Source organism: Balaenoptera musculus, chromosome X (genome assembly GCF_009873245.2).
Source record: "Balaenoptera musculus isolate JJ_BM4_2016_0621 chromosome X, mBalMus1.pri.v3, whole genome shotgun sequence".
NCBI lineage: Eukaryota > Metazoa > Chordata > Mammalia > Artiodactyla > Balaenopteridae > Balaenoptera > Balaenoptera musculus.
The window spans coordinates 103,711,934-103,733,951 of NC_045806.1; the positions used below are offsets into that span (position 1 = coordinate 103,711,934).

At 41.7% G+C, this 22,018-nt stretch overlaps 2 protein-coding genes across 5 annotated transcripts in view; both read left to right on the forward strand.

Annotated features, from left to right (window-relative positions):
• The first annotated feature begins 10,577 nt into the window (after positions 1 to 10,577).
• Positions 10,578 to 22,018, forward strand: part of LOC118888493 (X-linked inhibitor of apoptosis) — a 42,732-nt gene continuing 31,291 nt past the window's right edge. The window contains exons 1-2 of one of the 4 annotated variants that reach the window (XM_036839553.1): positions 10,578 to 10,595; positions 10,986 to 11,112. The gene's annotated coding sequence lies outside the window, so the exon portion shown is untranslated. Of the gene's footprint in view, positions 10,596 to 10,619; positions 10,720 to 10,770; positions 11,113 to 11,136; positions 11,364 to 22,018 lie in introns of those variants that run through there. The other 3 variants (XM_036839551.1, XM_036839552.1, XM_036839554.1) reach the window with 3 other exon arrangements.
• On the forward strand, positions 20,604 to 21,555 carry LOC118888495 (glycine cleavage system H protein, mitochondrial-like). The gene has a single exon (XM_036839555.1). The coding sequence runs from the start codon at positions 20,604 to 20,606 to the stop codon at positions 21,123 to 21,125; it is 522 nt and encodes a 173-aa protein (XP_036695450.1). The 3' UTR covers positions 21,126 to 21,555.

The window sequence follows — 22,018 nt, forward strand, 5'->3', positions numbered from 1 at the left end:
AACACGTGAAAGAGGATGCACAATTTTTCAAAATTCTTTTAGAGATATGAGAGCAAAAAACATGAAAACTACTAGCCTAAGAAATCTTTTTCTACCCTATGATGAAATTATATTCTCTTAAATTTTCTTTAAAAATGTAAAAGTTTTGCTTCTTACATTTATGTCTCTAATCAACCTGGAATTGATTTTTTTTTATAGAATGTGAAGTAGAGAAATATATTTTTCCCCAAAACATAGCCCAGAAACCATATCATCGTTTCTTTTTTTTTTTCTTTTTTTAATTTATTTTGCTGCGCAGAGTCTTAGTTGTGGCATGCGGGATCTTCATTGCCACATGCGGGATCTTCTTTGTGGCATGCGGCATCTTTAGTTGCAGCATGCGGGGTCTTTAGTTGCAGTATGTGATCTCTTAGTTGTGGCATGTGGGATCTAGTTCTCCTACCAGGGATCGAATCTGGGCTCACTGCATTGGGAGTGCAGAGTCTTAGCCACAGGGTAGTCCCTGACACAGCATCATTTCTTTTTTTGTAAATTTATTCATTTTCTTTACATTTATTTTTGGCTGCGTTGGGTCTTCGTTGCTGCGCGTGGGCTTTCTCTAGTTGCGGCGAGCGGGGGCTACTTTTCGTTGTGGTGCGCGGGCTTCTCATTGCGGTGGCTTCTCTTGTTGCCGAGCACAGGCTCTAGGCGCACGGCCTTCCGTAGTTGTGGCTCGCAGGCTCTAGAGCACAGGCTCCGTAGTTGTGGCGCACGGGCTCAGTTGCTCTGTGGCATGTGGGATCTTCCCGGACCAGGGCTCGAACCCGTGTCCCCTGCATTGGCAGGTGGATTCTTAACCACTGCGCCACCAGGGAAGCCCAGCATCATTTCTTGACTGGCCCATCCGTTCTTTCCTCACCAATTTGTAATGCCACCTTGGTCATACATCGAGTTTCCATATGGAAACATGTGGGTTTATTTTGGGCATTCCTTTCTATTTCATTGACCTCTTTGCCTTTGTGTGGACCATCACATTGTCTAAATCACTATAGCCTTTACAATAAGTCTTGATATCTAGAAGGGCAAGTCCCCACACCTTGTTCCTCTTCCTCAAAATTGTCTTGGCTATTCTTGCTTGCTTGGTCTTCCATATGAATTTCAGAATTAGTTTGCCATATTCCATTAAAATTTCTCTTGGGATTTTTATTGGAAATGCACAGGATCTAAGTTTAGATTCATTTGGGGAAAATAACTTTATGATACTGAGTTTTCCAATCCATGAATATTGTGGAGGCAAAGACAGCTAGTTGTCTACTCAGTATTCACTCTCTTTTCCTTCCTAACAGAACCCTGATTTACTTTGGGTGGAAATGTACCCAGATAAAAGAATACACTGTTTGGGCTTCCCTGGTGGTGCAGTGGTTGGGAATCTGCCTGCCATTGCAGGGGACATGGGTTCAAGCCCTGGTCTGGGAAGATTCCACATGCCCCGGAGCAACTAAGCCCGGGTGCCACAACTACTGAGCCTGCGCTCTAGAGCTTGCGAGCCATAACTACTGAGCCCACGAGCCACAACTACTGCAGCCCGTGCGCCTAGAGCCTGTGCTCCGCAACAAGAGACGCCAGGACAATGAGAAGCCCGCGCACGGCAACGAAGAGTAGCCCCCGCTCGCTGCAACTAGAGAAAGCCCACGCACAGCAATAAAGACCCAACACAGCCAAATATAAAAACAAATAAATAAATAAATTTTACAAAAAAAGAATACACTGTTCGCTCTCCCTTGCAGCCAGGAATAGTCAACGAGGTGTAGGTGCAAGCTCCATAAGGCTTCTGTGAAGGGTCTTTAAAGGGACCTGTCTTAGATGGGAAGACATGACTCATACTCAGCTTCCCCCTTCTTCCTCTCACAAATATCCCCTTTTCACAGCTCTTGAAATCATGCCTTTACACTCCGTTCATACTGCCACTGCCTCTGCTGGGACCTTCCTCATTTCCTGGTTACTGCACTCACTTGCCTCCTAAGTCATCTCACCACCACTTCCCTCCAATCCATTCTCTACGTTACTACACCAGGGTGATTTTTCTAAAACCCAACTCTCATCATTTCACTACCCTACTTAAAACCTTTTGATGGTTCTGTTGCTTCCAGAAGTGGTTTTCAAACCTGGCTGGAAAGCAGGTTTGGAAAGCACCAAAATCAACTGGAAAGCATGGGGAAGCTTTACATCTTCCCCAAACATAGCCCACATTCACTGACTCTGAATCACAGGAGGAGGGAGTGTCCCCAAATCAGTGGTTTCAAAAAGCTCTTCAGGTGATTCCAATTCATCACCCCATTTGGGAACCACTGACTTATATGATAGAAGCCAAATTATTTAATGTGCTGTGCAAGGTGTTACAGACTGAATTCTATTCCTCCAAAATTCATATGCTGAAGTCCTAACCCCCAGTACCTCAGAATGTGACTGTATTTGGAGACAGGGCCTTTGAAGAGGTAATTAAGTTAAAATGAGGTGGTCAGGGTGGGCCCTAATCAAATATGACTGACATCTGTATAAGAGGAGATTAGGATACAGACAGACCAAGAGGGAAGACCATGTAGAGATACAGGGAGAAGACGGCCATCTGCAAGCCAAGAGGAGAGACCTCAAAAGAAAGTGAACCTGCCAACACGTTGATCTCAGACTTCCAGCCTCCAGAACTGTGAGAAAATGCAGTTCTAGTGTGTAAGCCACCCAGTCTGTGGTATTTTGTTACGGCAGCCCAAGCAACCAAATACACAAGGATTGAATCCAGGCCCTGGCTACCTCTCTGGAGCCTCAGTTCTCTGTCAGGCTCCAGCCATCCCCCCATCATCACCCACCCACACCTCCACCACTTACTAGTTTTGAGACCTTGAGCAACCTAACCTCTCTGTACCCAGTTTTCTTATCTGTAAAATGATCATCTCTGTAATGCATTTAACACAGTGTGAACGTATAAAACATTCAATAAATGTTAGCAGCTACACTCCAGCCAAAAGGCATTAACTGCCATTCTCTAAATGCATGCTGTCTGGTTTCACTTCCGTGACTTAGCACATGCTCATATGTTTGCTTAGAATGCCTTTCTCTCACTGCTTCACCTAGCTATCTCTTGGTTGCCCTTCAAGACTGAATTCCTGGTGCAGCCCTCTCTTCCCCCAGTCCAGAGCCCCACCCTGGGCTCCCACAGCACCCTGTGCTTGCCTCTACCAAGTGAGAAGCCATTGCAGGGTTTCAGGTGGAGGACCGACCTGATCTGGCTTAAGTACCCTTTATATGCCAAGCACCATTCTAGGGTCTGAGTCAAAATGAGAATAAAAAAAACACTTAGCTCATAGGGTTACTGAGAGTATTACGAGAGATAAAGTGTGCCAAGCACTTAAGACAGTGCCTGGCATATGGCAAACACTCAGCAAATGCTATTATTATCTATCTATATTCAGTACACTACCTCACATCCACTGACGTCTTTGGCCTCTTGCTCAGTCTTCCACTCTAAACACAAATCCCACAACCGCTCTGGGGGATGACCCCTCCAACATGCTAGCCTCTCTCCTGGATCTCAACTCCGGTAGCTTTCACTTCTACCCTACTCCAGACACACTGTGACAACATCCTGACCTTGACTTTGTTGTTGGATTGTTGGATTTCTGCAGACTGAATAGACAAACATACGACTAGATTCATAAATAGAAAGCCCAGGTGGAATTTTCCATTAGCTTGAGACAAGACTGTGCTCCTCTGTCCCCACCCCAGACAAGCAACAGGTCTCTTCTCTATGACTGGGTCCCTGGCAGATAAAGGCAGAGAAGGGAAAGGGAGGACTGGTTGGAGATGCTAGTTTTGCTGGCACAAGATAAGGGCAGTCACCTTTATGACTGCTCAAAGAGAGGAAATTACAGTCACAGTCTTAGTGGAAACAAGGAGGGAACGAGAGGTTAGCAGTCAAGACACCCGAGCAAGAGTCAGGAGACTGAGGGGCAGGTGCTGCCGATAGGTGCTGTTCAACATGAATGACCTTCACAAAAGCTGTTTCCTGAGGATGAGTCAAGAGTAATCCTACGCAGATGTACACCCCTTCCTGCCAGAAGAAGGTACATAAAACTGATGGCTCCAAGGGTAAGGCCTGGAAGTCAGGGCTCACCCCACCTCCGTTCACTCAAGGCAATTCTCTTCTACATTTATTTATTTGGACTTTCACTTATAACTTCTTTTGCAAAAAGTGTTACAGTGCTAAACCTTTGCTGTTTCCCTCAGCAGATAACTACATATTTTACTTTCCATAGAAGCCAGCCACCACTGAGGTATGGTAACCATTCTCAACATTCCTCTCTCCTTACCTACATCTCATGCCCTTGAGCCTCTGAGTATGTGTCCTTTATCCTGTTCAAGGCTAATGCCACTACTCATGCTTGATCCCATCTCTTTCTCATTTCCTCTGAGTCTTTATGCCATCAAATTTCCTTTCTCCTACTAGGTTGAACCATATTAAATTGCTGTTTGGGACATTTAGCAATGGTGGAACATTGGCAGTTTCATACGGTTCAGACTAATATAGCTTTGTTCTTTCCCTCTGCAAATGTGCCTTCTCCTCAACCAAAAACAATTACAAAAAAAATCCTTCAACAGGTTAGAGTAACCTCTCCATAGATTGGGTTTTTTCTAACCTCAGAGCTCTATGTGTCCCTAAATATAAAATCTAGGCACCATACCCCAGATATATCTGCCTTTGGTGTTCATATCTCCCAAATGACAATTCACCCAACAGGTATTTACCAAGGGTCTGGCATGTTTATGAAATTCTTGTTCACTCATTCAACAAATATCTTCTGAGTACCTACACTGTGCCAGACACTGTTCTAAGCACTTGGAATATCAGTGAACAAAACAAAGATCTCCATCCTCTTGGAGCCTATACTCTAGCAGGGGTGGGAGGAAGGAGACATACAATAAACATAATAAATAAGATAACCATATAGCATGTTAGAAAGTGAAAGATACCATGGGAAAAAGACAAAGTAGAGCAGGGAAGGGAGACAGGGTGTGCTAAGAGGAGAAGCTGTAATTTAATTTAATTTACTTTATTAAAGTATAGTTGATTTATAATATTGTGTTAGTTTCAGGTGTACAGCATAGTGATTCATTGTTTTGTTTTTTGCAGATTATATTCCATTATGGGTTATTACAAGATATTGGGTCAAAAATTCCCTGTGCTATATAGTAAATCCTTGTTGCTTATCTATTTTATGTATAGTAGTTTGTATCTGTTAATCCCTTGCCCCTAACTTGTTCCTCCTCCCCTCCCTCTCCCCTTTGGTAACCATAAGTTTGTGAGTCTGTTTCTGCTTTGTATATAGATTCATTTGTATTATTTTTTAGATTCCACAGGTAAGTCCTATCACATAGTATTTGTCTTTCTCTGACTTATTTCACTGAGCAGAGTATTTTGTAGGTCCATCCATGTTGCTGCAAATGGCAATATTTCAATCTTTTTTATGGCTGAGTAATATTCCATTGTATGTATACCACATCTTCTTAATCCAATTATCTGTTGATGGGCATTTGGGTTGCTTCCATGTCTTGGCTATTGTATTGGGATGGCCAAAAAGTGCCTTCAGTTTTTTTAAAAATTTATTTTATTTATTTATTTATTTCCATCGAGGTACAGTAATCTTGGTTGTAGGTTTTTCCCTTTCATCACTTTAAATATGTCCTGCCACTCCCTTCCGGCTTGCAGAGTTTCTGTTGAAAGATCAGCTGTTAACCTTATGGGGATTCCCTTGTATGTTATTTGTTGTTTTTCCCTTGCTGCTTTTAATATTTTTTCTGTGTATTTAATTTTTGATAGTTTGATTAGTATGTGTCTTGGCGTGTTTCTCCTTGGATTTATCCTGTAAGGGACTCTCTGCGCTTCCTGGACTTGATTGACTATTTCCTTTCCCCTATTAGAGAAGTTTTCAACTATAATCTCTTCAAATATTTTCTCAGCCCCTTTCTTTTTCCCTTCTTCTTCTGGGACCCCTATAATTCGAATGTTGGTGTGTTTAATGTTGTCTCAGAGGTCTCTGAGACTGTCCTCAATTCTTTTCATTCTTTTTTCTTTATTCTGCTCTGCAGTAGTTATTTCCACTATTTTATCTTCCAGGTCACGTATCTGTTCTTCTGCCTCAGTTATCCTGCCATTGATTCCTTCTAGAGAATTTTTAATTTCATTTATTGTGTTGTTCATCATTGTTTGTTTGCTCTTTAGTTCTTCTAGGTCCTTGTTAAATGTTTCTTGTATTTTCTCCATTCTATTTCCAAGATTTTGGATCATCTTTACTGTCATTACTCTGAATTCTTTTTCAGGTAGACTGCCTATTTCCTCTTCATTTGTTTGGTCTGATTGGTTTTTGCCTTGCTCCTTCATCTGCTGTGTGTTTCTCTGTCTTCTCATTTTGCTTAACTTACTGTGTTTGGGGTCTCCTTTTCGCAGGCTGCAGGTTCGTAGTTCCCGTTGTTTTTGGTGTCTGTCCCCAATGGCTAAGGTTGGTTCAGTGGGTTGTGTAGGCTTCCTGGTGGAGGGGACTAGTGCCTGTGTTCTGGTGGATGAGGCTGGATCTTGCCTTTCTGGTGGGCAGGACCACGTCCGGTGCTGTGTTTTGGGGTGTCTGTGACCTTATTATGATTTTAGGTAGCCTCTCCGCTAATGGGTGGGGTTGTGTTCCTGTCTTGCTAGTTGTTTGGCATAGGGTGTCCAGCACTGTAGCTTGCTGGTCGTTGAGTGGAGCTGGGTCTTAGCGTTGAGATGGAGATCTCTGGGAGAGCTTTCGCCGTTTGATATTATGTGGAGCCAGGAGGTCTCTGGTGGACCAATGTCCTGAACTCGGCTCTCCCACCTCAGAGGCACAGGCCTGATACCCGGCCGGAGCACCAAGACCCTGTCAGCCACACGGCTTTTGGGAGGTCTGAGGTCTTCTACCAGCGTTCAGTAGGTGTTCTGTAGGAGTTGTTCCATTTGTAGATGTATTTCTGATGTATTTGTGGGGAGGAAGGCGATCTCCACGTCTCACCCCTCCGCCATCTTGAAGCTCCTCCTCTATTTCACCTTAGAGAAGATCACGTTATCTAGGTCTCCAGCACTCTTGCACTCTGCATTCTCTAAGTAATGTAATTTCCCAGTCCAGTAGAGGTTCATAGCTTTTCCACTGTGGAAGCACTAAAGATCTGCTAGTGTTGGAGGGTCTCCTGCAGAGGCAGGAGGTGGCTGTGGCTCACCGTGGGGAAAAGGACACTGGCAGCAGAAGTTCTGGGAAGTACTCCTTGGCATGAGCCCTCCAGGAGTCCTCCATTAGTCCCAGCCAAGAGCGTCTATTTTATTTATTTATTTTTGGCTGCACTGGGTCTTCGTTGCTGCACGCGGGCTTTCTCTAGTTGCAGCGAGCGGGGGCTACTCTTTGTCGCAGTGCGCAGGCTTCTCATTGCGGTGGTTTCTCTTGTTGCGGAGCATGGGCTCTAGGTGCACGGTCTTCAGTAGTGGTGGCGCACGGGCTTAGTTGCTTCGCAGCATGTGGGATCTTCCCAGACCAGGGCTCAAACCCGTGTCCCCTGCATTGGCAGGCGGATTCTTAACCACTGCGCCACCAGGGAAGTCCCACCTTTGGTTTTTAAGTAAAAACACATTTTTCATTTTCACCAAGAACTTTACTGAACAATGTATTCACCCTTTTGTTCCACTACCTCTGCCATTTTTCAGGGAACTTCATAATTCCATTTTCCCAAAACTTTTTATTTTTTTGAGCAAAGAACTGTTCCAGGGCTTCCCTGGTGGCGCAGTGGTTGAGAATCTGCCTGCCAATGCAGGGGACACGGGTTCGAGCCCTGGTCTGGGAAGATCCCACATGCCGTGGAGCAACTAGGCCCGTGAGCCACAACTACCAAGCCTGCGCGTCTGGAGCCTGTGCTCTGCAACAAGAGAGGCCACGACAGTGAGAGGCCCGCGCACCGCGATGAAGAGTGGCCCCTGCTTGCCACAACTAGAGAAAGCCCTCGCACAGAAACCAAGACCCAACACAGCCAAAAATAAATAAATAAATAAATAAATAAATAAATAAATAAATAAATAAATAAATTTTTCTTAAATAAATAAATTTATTTATTTATGGCTGAGTTGGATCTTCATTGCTGTGCGTGGGCTTTCTCTAGTTGTGGCGAGTGGAGGCTACTCTTCCTTACGGTGCGCGGGCTTCTCATTGTGGTGGCTTCTCTTTGTTGCAGAGCACAGGCTCTAGGTGTGCGGGCTTCAGTTGTTGTGGCACGTGGGCTCTAGAGCACAGGCTCAGTAGTTGTGGCACACAGGCTTACTTGCTCCACAGCATGTGGGAATCTTCCTGGACCAGGGCACGAACCCGTGTCCTCTGCATTGGCAGGCAGATCCTTAACCACTGCACCACCAGAGAAGTCCCTTTAAAATTTTTTTTTAATATTTATTTATTTATTTTATTCTTGGCTGCATTGGGTCTTCATTGCAGCATGCAGGATCTTCGTTGCGGTGTGTGGGCTCCAGAGTGTGTGGGCTCTGTAGTTGTGGCAGGCTCTCTAGTTGTGGTTTGTATGCTCAGTAGTTGTGGCGCGCGGCTTAGTTGCCCTTCAACATGTGGGATCCTTGGTTCCCTGACTGAGGATCGAACCCACGTCCCCTGCAATGGAAGGCAGATTCTTAAACACTGGACCACCAGGGAGGTCCTGAGAAATTATAATTTTAAATGTGGTGGTTATGGTAGGTCTTACTGAGAAAGTGACAACTAAACAAAGACTTGAAGGGGGTGAAGGACAGCCATGGAAACATCTGGGGGAAGTGTTTCAGGCAGAATAAAGAGCAAGTACAAAGACCTTGAGGCAGGAAAGCTAAAAGGACAAGGGAATAGAGTAATAGGATATGAGGACATAAAGGTAAGAAGGATCCTGATTGCGTAGGGCTTTTGTATTTGTTATCTACTGTCTGATAACAAATTGCCCTAAAATTTAGCTTTTTAAAACGATACACAGGGGCTTCCCTCATGGTGTAGTGGTTAAGAATCCACCTGCCAATGCAGGGGACATGGGTTTGAGCCCTGGTCTGGGAAGATCCCACATGCTGCAAAGCAACTAAGCCCACGCGCCACAACTACCGAGCCTGCATTCTAGAGCCCACGTGCCACAACTGCTGAGCCCGCGTGCCACAACTACTGAAGCCCACCTGCCTAGAGCCCATGCTCCGCAACAAGAAGCCTGCACACCGCAACGAAGAGTAGCCCCCGCTCACCGCAGCTAGAGAAAACCCGCACGCAGCAATGAAGACCCAACGCAGCCAAAAATAAATAAGTAAATTTATTAAATAAGTAATAAACAATACACAGGAATTCAAGGGTGGCTTGGCTGGGAGGTTGTGGCTCTGAAGTCTTATCCTGAAGAATCCTCTTACAAGGTGGCTCACTCACATTGTTGGCAAGTTGGTGTTTGTTTTGGGTGGGGGAGGAGGAGATGAGAAGAAGGGGAGGACTCAGTCTTTTGCCACGTGCTCTCCAAATGCTGTTTGAGTATCCTTATGACATGACAGCTGGCTTCCTCCAGAGCAACCAATCCAAGAGACAGCAAGGCAGAAACCACAATGCCTTTTATGACCTAGCCTTTATGACACACTGTCACTCCCACCATATTCTCTTGGTTAAACAGATCAGCCCTGGTTCATTGTATGAGAGAAGTACCCAAGGGTGTGAAGAGCAAGAGATAAGGATCGTTGGAAATCATCTTGGTGGCTGGCTACCACAGCCTTTGTAAGCCATTATAAGTCTGTGGCTTTTACTTTGAGGGGATTTGAGCAGAGAAATGACAATGATCTGACTTATCAGGATAATAATTTCATGAAGGTCAGCATCATTTGAGGATCCAGGTGATACTTAATGATCTTCCCCTTGACATGAAACATTTTCATTCAGAACCTCTCAACTCACTACACTAGCCTGTAAGGGAGCCCAAGTTTCTGAAACACAATTCATCTGTCAGTCTAATTCATCTGTCGGTTCCTACAGCATATTTGAAATAAATCCAGGATATGATCAGCATTTTATGTACAGATTTCCTTTGTTTTCCTTCCTTCTTTCTTTCTTCCCTATTCATTTTCCCTTCATCTCCCAATCCGTTTCCCGCTCCCACTGACTGTCTTCCTTTTTCCTTTCACCTTCCCTCCTTGGATACAGGTCATATTCTAATCTCAGTTCTCTCGTTTATTAGCTGCGTGCTATTGGGGCAGTTAGGCTCTCTGGGCCTCAAATTTCCTCTGTTAAAATGGGTTTCATATGAGAGTGCCTACCTTAGAGGGTTGTCAAAATTACAACAAAGAACACGTCGACCACAGTGCCTGGTCTGTAGCAAGAACTCAACATGTTCGCTCTCTTCTCTGTCTTTTCATCCTTTTATCTCTATTCCCCGACTCCTCCACCCCGGAGCTCAGCGGGTAAAAGCCGTGGGAAAAATCACCTCAAGACTAAAAGCGGAAACATTCGAGCTGGGGGCGGGGACTGCGCGGTGCCTATTGCGCATGCGCACCCGCTCCGTCAGGTTCTGGTTTCCAGGTAGGGGGGTGGGGTGTAGGGGCAAACAGGGCTTCGTTTGTCCCGGTTACCCTTTTCCGGCCCGGGGAAGTGGCAGGACCTCGGCGAAGTCCCGGGCGGGCTCAGCGCTAAGCGAGGGCTGGAGGTGTAACTTCGAAAATGGCGGAGGGGGAAGAAGGAGGGGTTTTACTGGGCGGGAGGCTGGCCTAGCGGCGGGGCTGAGGCCAGGAGACCGTGGGGGGCCCAGCGGCGCGGCGGGGGCCGGAAACGGACGGGCCGCCCCGCGTGCCTTGTCTCTTTGAGGCCTTGGCGTGGACGCACTTTGGATTCCCCGACTCGGGGTTTCTCCGGGGAGTGGGCGGGCTGGTGGGTGCGAGTGAGGGAGACGAAGGGACTTCCGTTTCCTTCCAGGCTGGGGCCTGACCGCCGAGAGGGGTTGGCATTTCCATATTGGGGCTCGGGCCGCCCCTCCTCCAGGACCCTCCCCTCAGCACTGCTCCGGGCGCCGCGGGCGATCCAGGCCGGCTCTCCTGGCGCGGTGGGTACTGCCCGTACGGGCTTCCTCCTCCCTCCCCTTTCCTTCTCTCCTCTCCCCTCCCTCCCCTTTCCTTCTCTCCTCTCCCCTCCCTCCCCTCGGGCCCCGCGCTGCGGGGGAGGGCGGGAAGGCAGCCCCTGCCCTGCGCAGGTGACCAGCCCGGAGCCCGGTGCCCAGGTTCCCGGGACTGCGGAAGAAAGGCGTGGGTGACTTCAGGCCGCCCGGGTGCCTCCGTAAACCCCGTGACCCCTAAGGTAAATCGAGTCAAAGAACTTTTTTCTTTTTTTAATGATCAAAGGGGACTCCCCCCCCACCCCATTCTGACGCCTGTGGCAGGTAAGGAGCTGGGTGGAGTGTGTCTGGGGAGGGCGTGTGAACCGAAAGAATAGGAGCCAAAGACCTTCCGGAAGAGGAAATTAGCTAGTAATTCTTTCCAACCTTTGCTGCCCTTGTCACCTCCCCAGCATATTCTGTGAGTAAAACAAAATTCAGTCTAACTTTCAGTTTCATTATTTTAACTCCATAATACCCTTGTTTTCTAATCGGGAGGAGGGGGAGTGGTTATTGCTGACACTAAGCAACAGCCCTCTCCACCTCCAAAAAAAGAAAAACGTCAATCAAAACTTTGTAAAAACGCATCAGATTTTAATAATCTACTACTTTGCTTTCAAATATAACTACGTCACTACTTATGTCACAAATGTACTACCTTGATAGTTAATGACACATAGAAATTTACTCTTTTAAGATTGGAGGTTGCTATTAGTGTTTCTTTCTTCTCTTTTTTTACTTAACATTTGTTATATCCAGTTCAAGAGAACACTGTTACAGACGGCCATTTTAGAATTACAACATTATAGAGTTGGAAGGGATCTTAGTCCAAGCATGATATTTTACAAAAGCAGAAACTAAGGCACAGGAATATTTCATGGCTTGCCTAAGGCTACTCCATTACTTAGTCTAGAACCCAGGTTGTCTGGCTCCTTGCTCACTGCTCTTTCTGCACAACTGCTCCACATAGCCTCCAAGCAAGAAAATTAAATGTATTCAGTGCACATTTGTGAAGCATGTACAACTTTGTGCCATACAACTGTTCTACCTTCTTTCAATATATTTAACATGCTTATGAAGCCAGAAGAAAGTGGCAGTAGTTTAGGTTAAAAAGATTTACATGTGCACACACATCTACTTGTATATGCTCAGATAACTTCTTGAAGGATGCACAAGAAAAATGTTAACAGTGGTTACTTATGGAGGGTGGAGGGGCGTGGGAAGCTTTTTACTTTGCACCTCAAATGCGACCTAATGTACTGTTTGAATTTCTTACCATAAACAAGTATTGATTTTATAACTAAAAACAAGTTTTAAAGTTTGCACACATATGTATATCAGTATAAGCAAGTATCAATGGTATGTGTATATATATTTATATACATATATGTATTTATGTATCAGTGATTTGTATTGTAAAATCCAGAGTGGTTCATGTCAGCCCAACTGGCAAAGCAGGCCTGATTATTGGATGCTCATATTTCCTCTTTGGTTTGCTCCTATTGCCCCGAATGTGAGAAGGTAACAATATTATATTAGTCTTTATATATTTTTAGAAAATGTGCTAAGCTTTTAATTATTGAATTATGTAGCAAATTATAACATTCAGGATATCGAATTTGGCACAATGAAAAAATTCTGAACGTAGAATCTTTGTGGGTAGGAATCATTTAAAAAAAATTTAAGACTGTAAAGTTCCCTGGTGATTAGTAGTTCAGCTCTTTTGTTTTTATGAACAGGTTAAGACACAAAAAGTGAATTGCCCAAGGTTATATATCTGATTATTAACAGAGCTTGTACTAGAGTCTAGGTCCTAGTCCGGTGCCCATTGTACTACACCTGTAATTTTATTGTTTTCTGGTGCATTCGATGACTCCAACGAGGGGGACAAAGTAATGCTGACTAAAGGTTAGTTAGGCCCATTTCAATAGATAAGAATTATTGTAATTAATGTCTCAGTTAACTTGTATAGTGCTTGAAATATTTTAGTAATGTAAATGTTCCCCTTATATTTGGTTGTAAACATTAACTTGTTTAGTAAATCATTTGTTTATATTATAAATGCTTAGAGACTCCAAATATGAACTAATGATATTTCACTGTTTTTGTTTGGTCTCATATTTAAGCCTGGTAGCTGGTGCTTACAGAAAAAAAAAAGTGCTATGATTTATTTAAAAAATAAGAAACAACTTACTGAGCACCTACTATATCTGCCAGGTATTGTACTATGTGGTAGAATTCAAAAGATGAATATGGCAAAATAGATGCCCTTGTTTTTTTGAGGATGGGAGATTATCATGAGCTGTCAATTCTCAAGGTTTGTCTCTGTGGTCTAATCTGGTAATAGTATTACATATTACAGAATGTAATCTGTAGCACTGTTTAAGGTCATTGTGTGAGTAGATTTGAGGAGATAAAAACAGTAGTGGTAACATAAGTTGACATTGAATTGAACAAATATTATTTTCATGTCTTAGAGGTCATGTGGTACAGTGGAAAGAACACTAGATTGAAAGCCTGAGTTCTTGTGTTGGCTTTGTTTCCAATTAGCTGTGGGATTGTGAGCAAATCACTCAACCTTGTTGCCTCCATGTTTCTTTTTTCTTTCTCATAAATTTTTAAGTATATTTATTCCACTTAATTCAAAACATGAAAAGAGCATTTGAAATATTATATATTATAAAAGAAATGTATCTACCATAAGAATTTGAGGCCAAACTTAAGAGTTATATGTTTTATCTACTTTGTGTATACTTAATAGATTGTCCTTTGTGTGATAAAAGCATATTTATGTCCATTTTGTAGGACTTGGTGTGGACTTTTATTATTTTTAATTATGGTACAGTTGTAGCTCTGCTATTTAATACATTTTGAGATTTGATTTGGTGTGATTGGTACCCAGTCTTTGTTATGGATACATGTGATTCACTATTATGATCTGCTTCTATAATGTATTCTCAAGGATATGGGATTTGGTGAAAAGTGAGGTTTACCTGCATAGACTATGAGTAGCTTGAACTCAGATGGTCAGACAGAAGTTGAACTGAGTAAGTTAAGGCTGATTTCCTAAACTGGGCAAAGGTGGTGCCGCTGTGTATTCCCTGGCATATCTATAAATACTTATATATGGTTTGAACTTTTATGCTTATTCCTGTAATAATTTTGTTGACCTCAAAACACAGGCTTCTCAGCATATATTGCTATGTGATATACCTTTGTATGGCTCCACCTAATTTTTTAAGCCTTGAAAGGGTACAGAGCCTAACATTTTCTACCTCACTGGACTACCCTTTCTGCCAGTAATCCTTATAGTAATTTCCTGTACTTATATTGGTCATAATCACTGGGTTTGCTTTTTTTACTGTCATTTACAGGCCACATGATCTTTGATGAGTAACAACCAGTCAGAAAACCAGTTTCCTCATATTTCAAAAGGCGGTATGATGTGCTGTGTAGGTTAAATTAGCTACCATATATGAAAAAATTCTAAATCGTGAAGCACATTACATATTTTAGTTATTATCAGAGGTAACATGGTAAAAGAGGATGGGCTGTGGAATCACACAAGCTCATGTTTAAATTTTGACCTTGTTAAAACAAATAGGATTAGAAACTTAGTTTCAATTCAGCATGTTTTAGTAGATTAGAAAAAATACATGTAGCTAAAATGATGGGGTGAAAGGAAATGAAAATTAGTTTATAGATAGTGTTTAGAACACGTGAGCATTCATTAAGTATGTTGTACTTTTTTAATTTGCCTTATAGTCACTTGTGGCAGTTTCCTTTACTTTGTTGTCATTTTTTAACTCAAGCCCAATGGAAGACAAACCTACTAAATGTTTGCTTATAGACAACAGAGTCTTTTAGATAGGACAAAATATTTTTACTGGGGAAAAAGAAAAGATGTTGGCTTTTATCAAGCACTTGTTTCAGCACTTGCTTGAGATCCCAACATGATCATGGAAGAGAATACTTAATTCTGAGAAAGATCTACGGTAGGTAGCACCCATTCACCAAATCATCCATCAAAAGAACTTCAGAATAGCACTTGTGGAACCATCTGATTTTTTTCAGTACTGCATCCTAATCACTCTGTCAGAATAAGTTATCTGGATGAGTATCAAACAGAATAAGTTCCAGATTCTATGGCCTTAGTCAATTCATTTAACTTCCTTATGCTTTAGTTTCCTTATCTTAAAATGAAAGAGTGATTTCTATTATCCTGTTCATTATAAATATAAGTAAATTATGTTGAACAAGTTTTGCTTGTGGATGTCTACAAAATATAATGATTTTACTTTTCAGTGTACTTGATTCTGAGCTGCCCTTTTGTAAAAATTATTTTAGGGAAATTTTTTTTGACCAAGGATCAGGGGAGACTCCTTTCTTACCAGTCCCCCAAATTAATTTATTATTATTATTATTATATAAATTTATTTATTTATTTTTGGCTGCGTTGGGTCTTCATTGCTATGCGCGGGCTTTCTCTAGTTGTGGCTAGAGGGGGGCTACTCCTCATTGTGGTGTGCGAGCTTCTCATTGCAGTGGCTTCTCTTGTTGCGGAGCACAGGCTCTAGGCACGTGGGCTTCAGTAGTTGTGGCTCGCAGGCTCTACAGCGCAGGCTCAGTAGTTGTGGCGCACGGGCTTAGTTGCTCCGCGGCATGCGGAATCTTCCTGGACCAGGGCTAGAACCCGTGTCCCCTGCATTGGCAGGCTTATTCTTAACCACTGTGCCACCAGGGAAGTCCGACATTTGTGTTTTTTAAAACCTATCTCTGGAGGAATGCAGAAGAAACTGGTAAGAGTGACTGCTTCTAGGAAGGGAACCAGAGGTATAAGGTATAAGGGGTGGAATGGATGCAGCTTTTGTACCTCTTGAATTATTTGGTCATGTGTGTATTTTCTCTTTTTAAAAATATACATCTGAAATTAATGTTCAGCAATATGGAATTGGTGAGGTTATGATAAATACATTCATACAGTCAGGTACTAGTCATCCATTTAAAATAATATTCTAATCTAGATAAAAATTGATGTGGAGAGATGCTTATGATATATTATTAAATAGAAAAAAGCAAATTATAAAAATACCATATACTATAAATCCCCTTTAGAAATATTTATAACGTGCATGTGTTACATGCACACAGAAAAGGTTCTTAAAGGATAAACATATTAAAGTATTCACAGCCTGGATAGTAGGATTCTTTTTTCCCCTCTCTTTTAAAAAGGAAAACAGTTGTTTGTATTAAATATTGGGTTGATATCCATCATGAGATTTTGTTTTTCTGCCTGTTCTGATTTTAGCAAAGGTTTTAATCTAGACTCTGAATAGGCATAAATAGTATTAATCTGTGTTATGGATCTACAGTTTGGGTTATATAGATGGTTTGTTTTTGAATCAAAGACTTGATTAACGAGCACTATAAATTGTCTTTAAGTTCTGAACAGTTTTCAGTAAAATGGAGGAGGGGATACTAGTGATCTTTAGCCTTTTTATTATCTTGAGTGAATTCTTGAGCCCAAACCCGTGTATTCTTCATGCAAAACATTCTTTTGGGGAACACATTCCTGCAATTTGTTGAAAAAGATGAGAGTAAAAAAAAAAACAAAGAAAAAGATGAGGGAATACCTTACTGTGGGTCCATTCTGAGAGAACTGTACCTGTGGAGTTAATTATTATAAATAATTTGGCAAACATTGGAGGTCTGGGCTCAAATTTAAGTATTACTATGACTTTCTAAATTAAGTATAGAACATGTAATTGATACTCCCTTTGTGGATTATCAGTATGGCCTTTCAGGTGTTTACAGAAGTAGACTTCGTGATCGAGCATATATTGTAGGCAGCAGTATTAATAAGTTGATGTTATTGACTGAGCTTATGGGCTAAGTGCTCATTAATGCCATTCAGTTATTTGAATGGCTCTAGTGCTTAATTTTAGGGAGAGAACTTTTGATTTGACTGAATGTAATTAACCTCAAAAATGTTTTATTGACCATTTAACTTAAAGTTAAATGAAAATATGCCTCATAGTTTGAAGAACCTAGTAGTATAAATCAACGATTTGGCTAAAAGTTGAATTTTTAATTTTATTTATTTATTTATTTTGGCTGCATTGGGTCTTTGTTGCTGTGCGTGGGCTTCTTATTGCGGTGGCTTCTCTTGTTGTGGAGCACAGGCTCTAGGCGCACGTGCTTCAGTAGTTGTGGCTCGCGGGCTCTAGAACTCAGGCTCAGGAGTTGTGGCACACGGGCTTAGTTGCTCCGCGGCATGTGGGATCTTCCCGGACCAGGGATCGAACCCGTGTCCCCTGCATTGGCAGGCGGATTCTTAACCACTGCACCACCAGGGAAGTCCTAAAAGTTGAATTTTTATGTAAATGTATCATAGTATAAAAGCTGAATTTTAAAAATCATATATATACACACATATATATGTGTATATATATATATATATACACATATATATGTGTGTATATATACATATATACACATATATATGTGTGTATATATATATATATATACACATATATATGTGTATATATATATATATATATATACCCTTTTTGTTTAGGGCATGTCATTTTTAAAATACAGCTTTTTTATACTATGTCACATTTTTACGTAGATACATTTCTTAGATACTACAGCTTTGTAAATCAAAATGCTATTTCTAAGCAGGGAACTAACACTTTAAGATCATTAAAAGAGGGATTGAGGGACTTCCCTGGTGGTCCAATGGTAAAGAATCTGCCCTCCAATGCATGGGACGCGGGTTCGATCCCTAGTCAGGGAACTAAGATCCCACATGCCACGGGGCAACTAAGCCCACCACGCCACAACTACTGAGCTTGCACACCTCAACTAGAGAGCCTGCGTGCCGCAAACTACAGAGCCCATGCGCTCTGGAACCCCCACGCTACAACTACAGAGCCCATGCGCCCTGGAGCCTGTGCACCACAACTAGAGAAAAGAAAACCCGCACGGCACAACTAGAGAAAGACATGCACCGCAACAAAGAGCCCGTGCGCCGCAATGAAAGATCCCACATGCCACAACTAAGACCCAACACAGCCAAAAATAAATCTAAAAAATAATAATCTTAAAAAAAAAAAGGGATTGACCTCCACTGGGTTAAGGAGAATGTTGCTTGTTTGACAAGATCTCTCTGCTGGATCCTCTATAGGGGAAAAAAGCAACTGATGAGAAAAATCTTACAATATTTCTACGTATAATGAGCAAAGAGAGAATGTTAAGATAAATTTTAAATTATGATGGTGTTTTGGGTTAGCACATATAAGATTTTTATGATGTTACTATGAAAAGTTTTACAAATCTTATATTTTTGAAATGTGATTTTAGTATAGGTTTTTATCACTGAGTTGTACTGTTTGCTTGGTATGCATATATTTCCTAGTTCGGTCACATTTCCTAGGCACAATGGCACATTACCAATTTTTAGTCCTCACAGTGATCTAAAGAGTCCAGTGGAGGTGGTGGGTGGGATGTGGGATAGTGACAGCAGTGACCTAATAGAGGTGCTCCAACATTCATTCTTTTGCCCAACGTTGGTGAAGCACTACTGTGTGTCACGCATTGCTTTAGGCATTGGGAATACAAATGTGATAAGACAGAGCCCTTGCTATAAAGGACCTTCCTTCAAACAACGTACATATAGGTATACCTACAAACATACACACATGCAGAAATTATTCAGTCTTGTTCTAGTACAACTTGGCTCCTCAGCTATTTTTCTTCCTTTCTTTCTTCCTTTTTCTTTCTTTCTCTCTCTCTCTTTCTGTCTTTTTCTTTTTCTTTCTTTCTGTCTTTTTCTTTCTGTCTGTCTTTTTCTTTCTTTCTTTCTTTCTCTCTTTCTTTCTTTTACCCTCTCTCTCTCTCTTTCCGCACTGCGCAGCATGCGGGATCTTAGTTCCCCAACCAGGGATTGAACCTGTGCCCCCTGCAGTGGAAGCATGGAGTCTTAACCACTGGACCACCAGGGAAGCCCCCTCAGCAGATTATTTAGAGGATATAGTGAGGGCACAAAGAGTAGTCATTCTACTAGGGTTCTGAATGGAGGAATCAGGAAAGATGTCATAGATGAGATTCTAAAAACATGTTTTCTGAGTTTTTAACAGATGCCCTTATTTAATTACATAATGTGTTTCAGTTAGCATGGTAGTACTGCAGTGGGAGCTAATAGGGTTATATTGTTTGCTTAATTTTTGTCATATTTTTAACATCATTGTATTCGGTTGGCCAAAAAGTTCTTTCAGGTTTTTCCGTATGCTCTTATGGAAAAACCCAAATGAACTTTTTGGCCAACCCAATATTAGTTTCTTAGGGCTGCCATAATAAAGTACCACAAACTGAGTGACTTAAAACAACAGAAATTCAGGGACTTCCCTGGTGGTCCAGTGGTTAAAACCACGCTTCCACTGCAGGAGGCCCGGGTTTGATGCCTGGTCAGGGAACTAAGATCCCACATGCCGCGTGGCACAGCCAAAAAAAGAAAAAAATAAGAAATTAATTTTCTCACAGTTCTGGTAGCTAGACATCCAAAATCAAGGTGTTGGCAGGGCCATGCTGTCTCTGAAGGTGCTGGGGAGAACCTGTTCCATGGCTTTCTCTTAGCTTCTGGTGTTGCCATTGATCCTTGGTGTTCCTTGGTTCGTCAATACATCATCACTCCATCTCTGCCTCTATCTTCACATGGCCATCTTCCCTGTGTTTCTTCTCCTTTTCCTACAAGAATATCAGTCATATTGGATGAGGGCATCCTAATGACCTTGTCTGAACTTGATTATATCTGCAAGGACCGTATATCCAAATAAGGTCACATTCCTAACCAGTGGTTAGGACTTCAACATAGTTTTGAAGGGGCACAATTCAACCCATAACAATCATTTAATTCCCTTTTAATGTGCCACGTCAATATAGTTACTTAAGAAATGCTTTTTCATGATGAGAGATTAGCAAAGCCCTTGGTTGCAGGGATGATAAGTATTTTTAGTTCATTAAATGAGTCTACAGTGACTGAATGAATTTCTTCCAGAGACCATAAGGGTGAAACACAGACAGGTTGTAGAGATCTATGAGCTCAATAGAAAAAGACTAAAGGTTTTGCTGCTTATTTGTTAAGAACAGTGATTTGTTATTCAGGTGCTACTTTGTCTTAAAAAGATATAATAAGTATTTGTAATTGTTAACTTTCAGTCACCAGAGATAGTTCCCTAGTATACCATCTTAAATAATTAAATTTATATTAATCTTCAAAATTACTTTCTTCAGTGTCTTGTACACATATAAAACTGCCTGCTTATTTTGTTCTAAGATGCTGTGATAACTGAAACTTATGATATTATGGGATAGATTGTTTTTTTAAATTACTTACACTGGGCTCTAGATGCTGCGCGGAGACCCTTTGCACCCCTGCGCACATGGCGCTGCGAGTGGCGCGGAGCGTGCGGGCCGCGATCTGCAGCCTGCGCGCCATCTCTGCGCCCAACGCGCCCTGCCCGCCGCGGCCCTGGGGACTGCGGGCGGGCGCCGTCCGGGCGCTGCGCACCGGCCCCGCTCTGCTGTCGGGTCGTAAATTCACAGACAAACATGAATGGGTAACAACAGAAAACGGTGTTGGAACAGTGGGAATCAGCAATTTTGCACAGGAAGCTTTGGGAGATGTTGTTTACTGTAGTCTGCCTGAAGTTGGGACAAAATTGAACAAACAAGAGGAATTTGGTGCTTTGGAAAGTGTGAAAGCTGCTAGTGAACTCTATTCTCCTCTATCAGGAGAAGTAACTAAAATTAATGAAGCGCTAGCAGAAAATCCAGGACTTGTCAACGAATCTTGTTATGAAGATGGTTGGCTGATCAAGATGACACTCACTAACCCTTCAGAACTAGATGAACTAATGAGTGAAGAAGCATATGAGAAATACATAAAATCTATTGAGGAGTGAAAATGGAACCCCTAAATAAACTAGTTTGAAACAACTTAATCTAGCATAGTTGTCTTAAATTAGTGGTGGATAGATTTTTAAAAAGCAACTTTTAGCAAAAGAAACTACTTGAAACAATGTTGCCTGAAGAAAATACCCCTTAACTTCCTAATGATTTCAGATAAACACTATGCATCTTTTTCACAACACCCTGTGATTTTTAGGCTAGTGTCCAGTTATAATACTCAGAATTCCTGAAATTATCTGTGGTAAAACTAGTTATAAAAATTATGTAATTCAAGGATAACATTGTTATCTTAACCTTATATAATATTGTAACTTGCTTACAGCCATCCCTGGATTTGGGTCAAAATACTCAATGAACTTGCCACTGGAAATAAATGACAGTGGAGAAAAGTTTGTTAGTTGTATAGCGTCCAGTGAAGAACATTACTATCTTAATTTTGCAATATACTGTGTTTGCTGGTGCTATTTTTATACAGTGAAGCAACAGCCTTGCAGGAGAATAAGAAACAGTTTAATAATATTCAACTTCTTAAAAAAAAATTACTTACACTGTAATAATTGACTACCAAATAGTAGTCACTTTAAGAAATTACTGTTAATTTTCATTTCAAGTAAGATTTTTATTAGAAAGCTTAATACTTAAATACATTTCTGAGTAGTGTTCTGATATTAAATCTCACAAAAATGTTTCCCTGCATGGGATTTTTTTTTCTATTGCTTTAACATTAGAGGTTTTTTTTTTCAATTAATCAAGAATTTATTTCTTCATATTTTTTTAACCATTTAGAGAAGCTATTCTTTAAAAGGGAATCATTTGATCCCTCATTGTTTTAATAGCACACAACTGTTACAAAGGCATCCATACTAGCCCTATTATAAGATGAATT

Excerpts from the sequence above, each read along its gene's own strand:
- LOC118888495 (XM_036839555.1), top strand. The coding sequence starts at position 20,604 with ATGGCGCTGCGAGTGGCGCGGAGCGTGCGGGCCGCGATCTGCAGCCTG.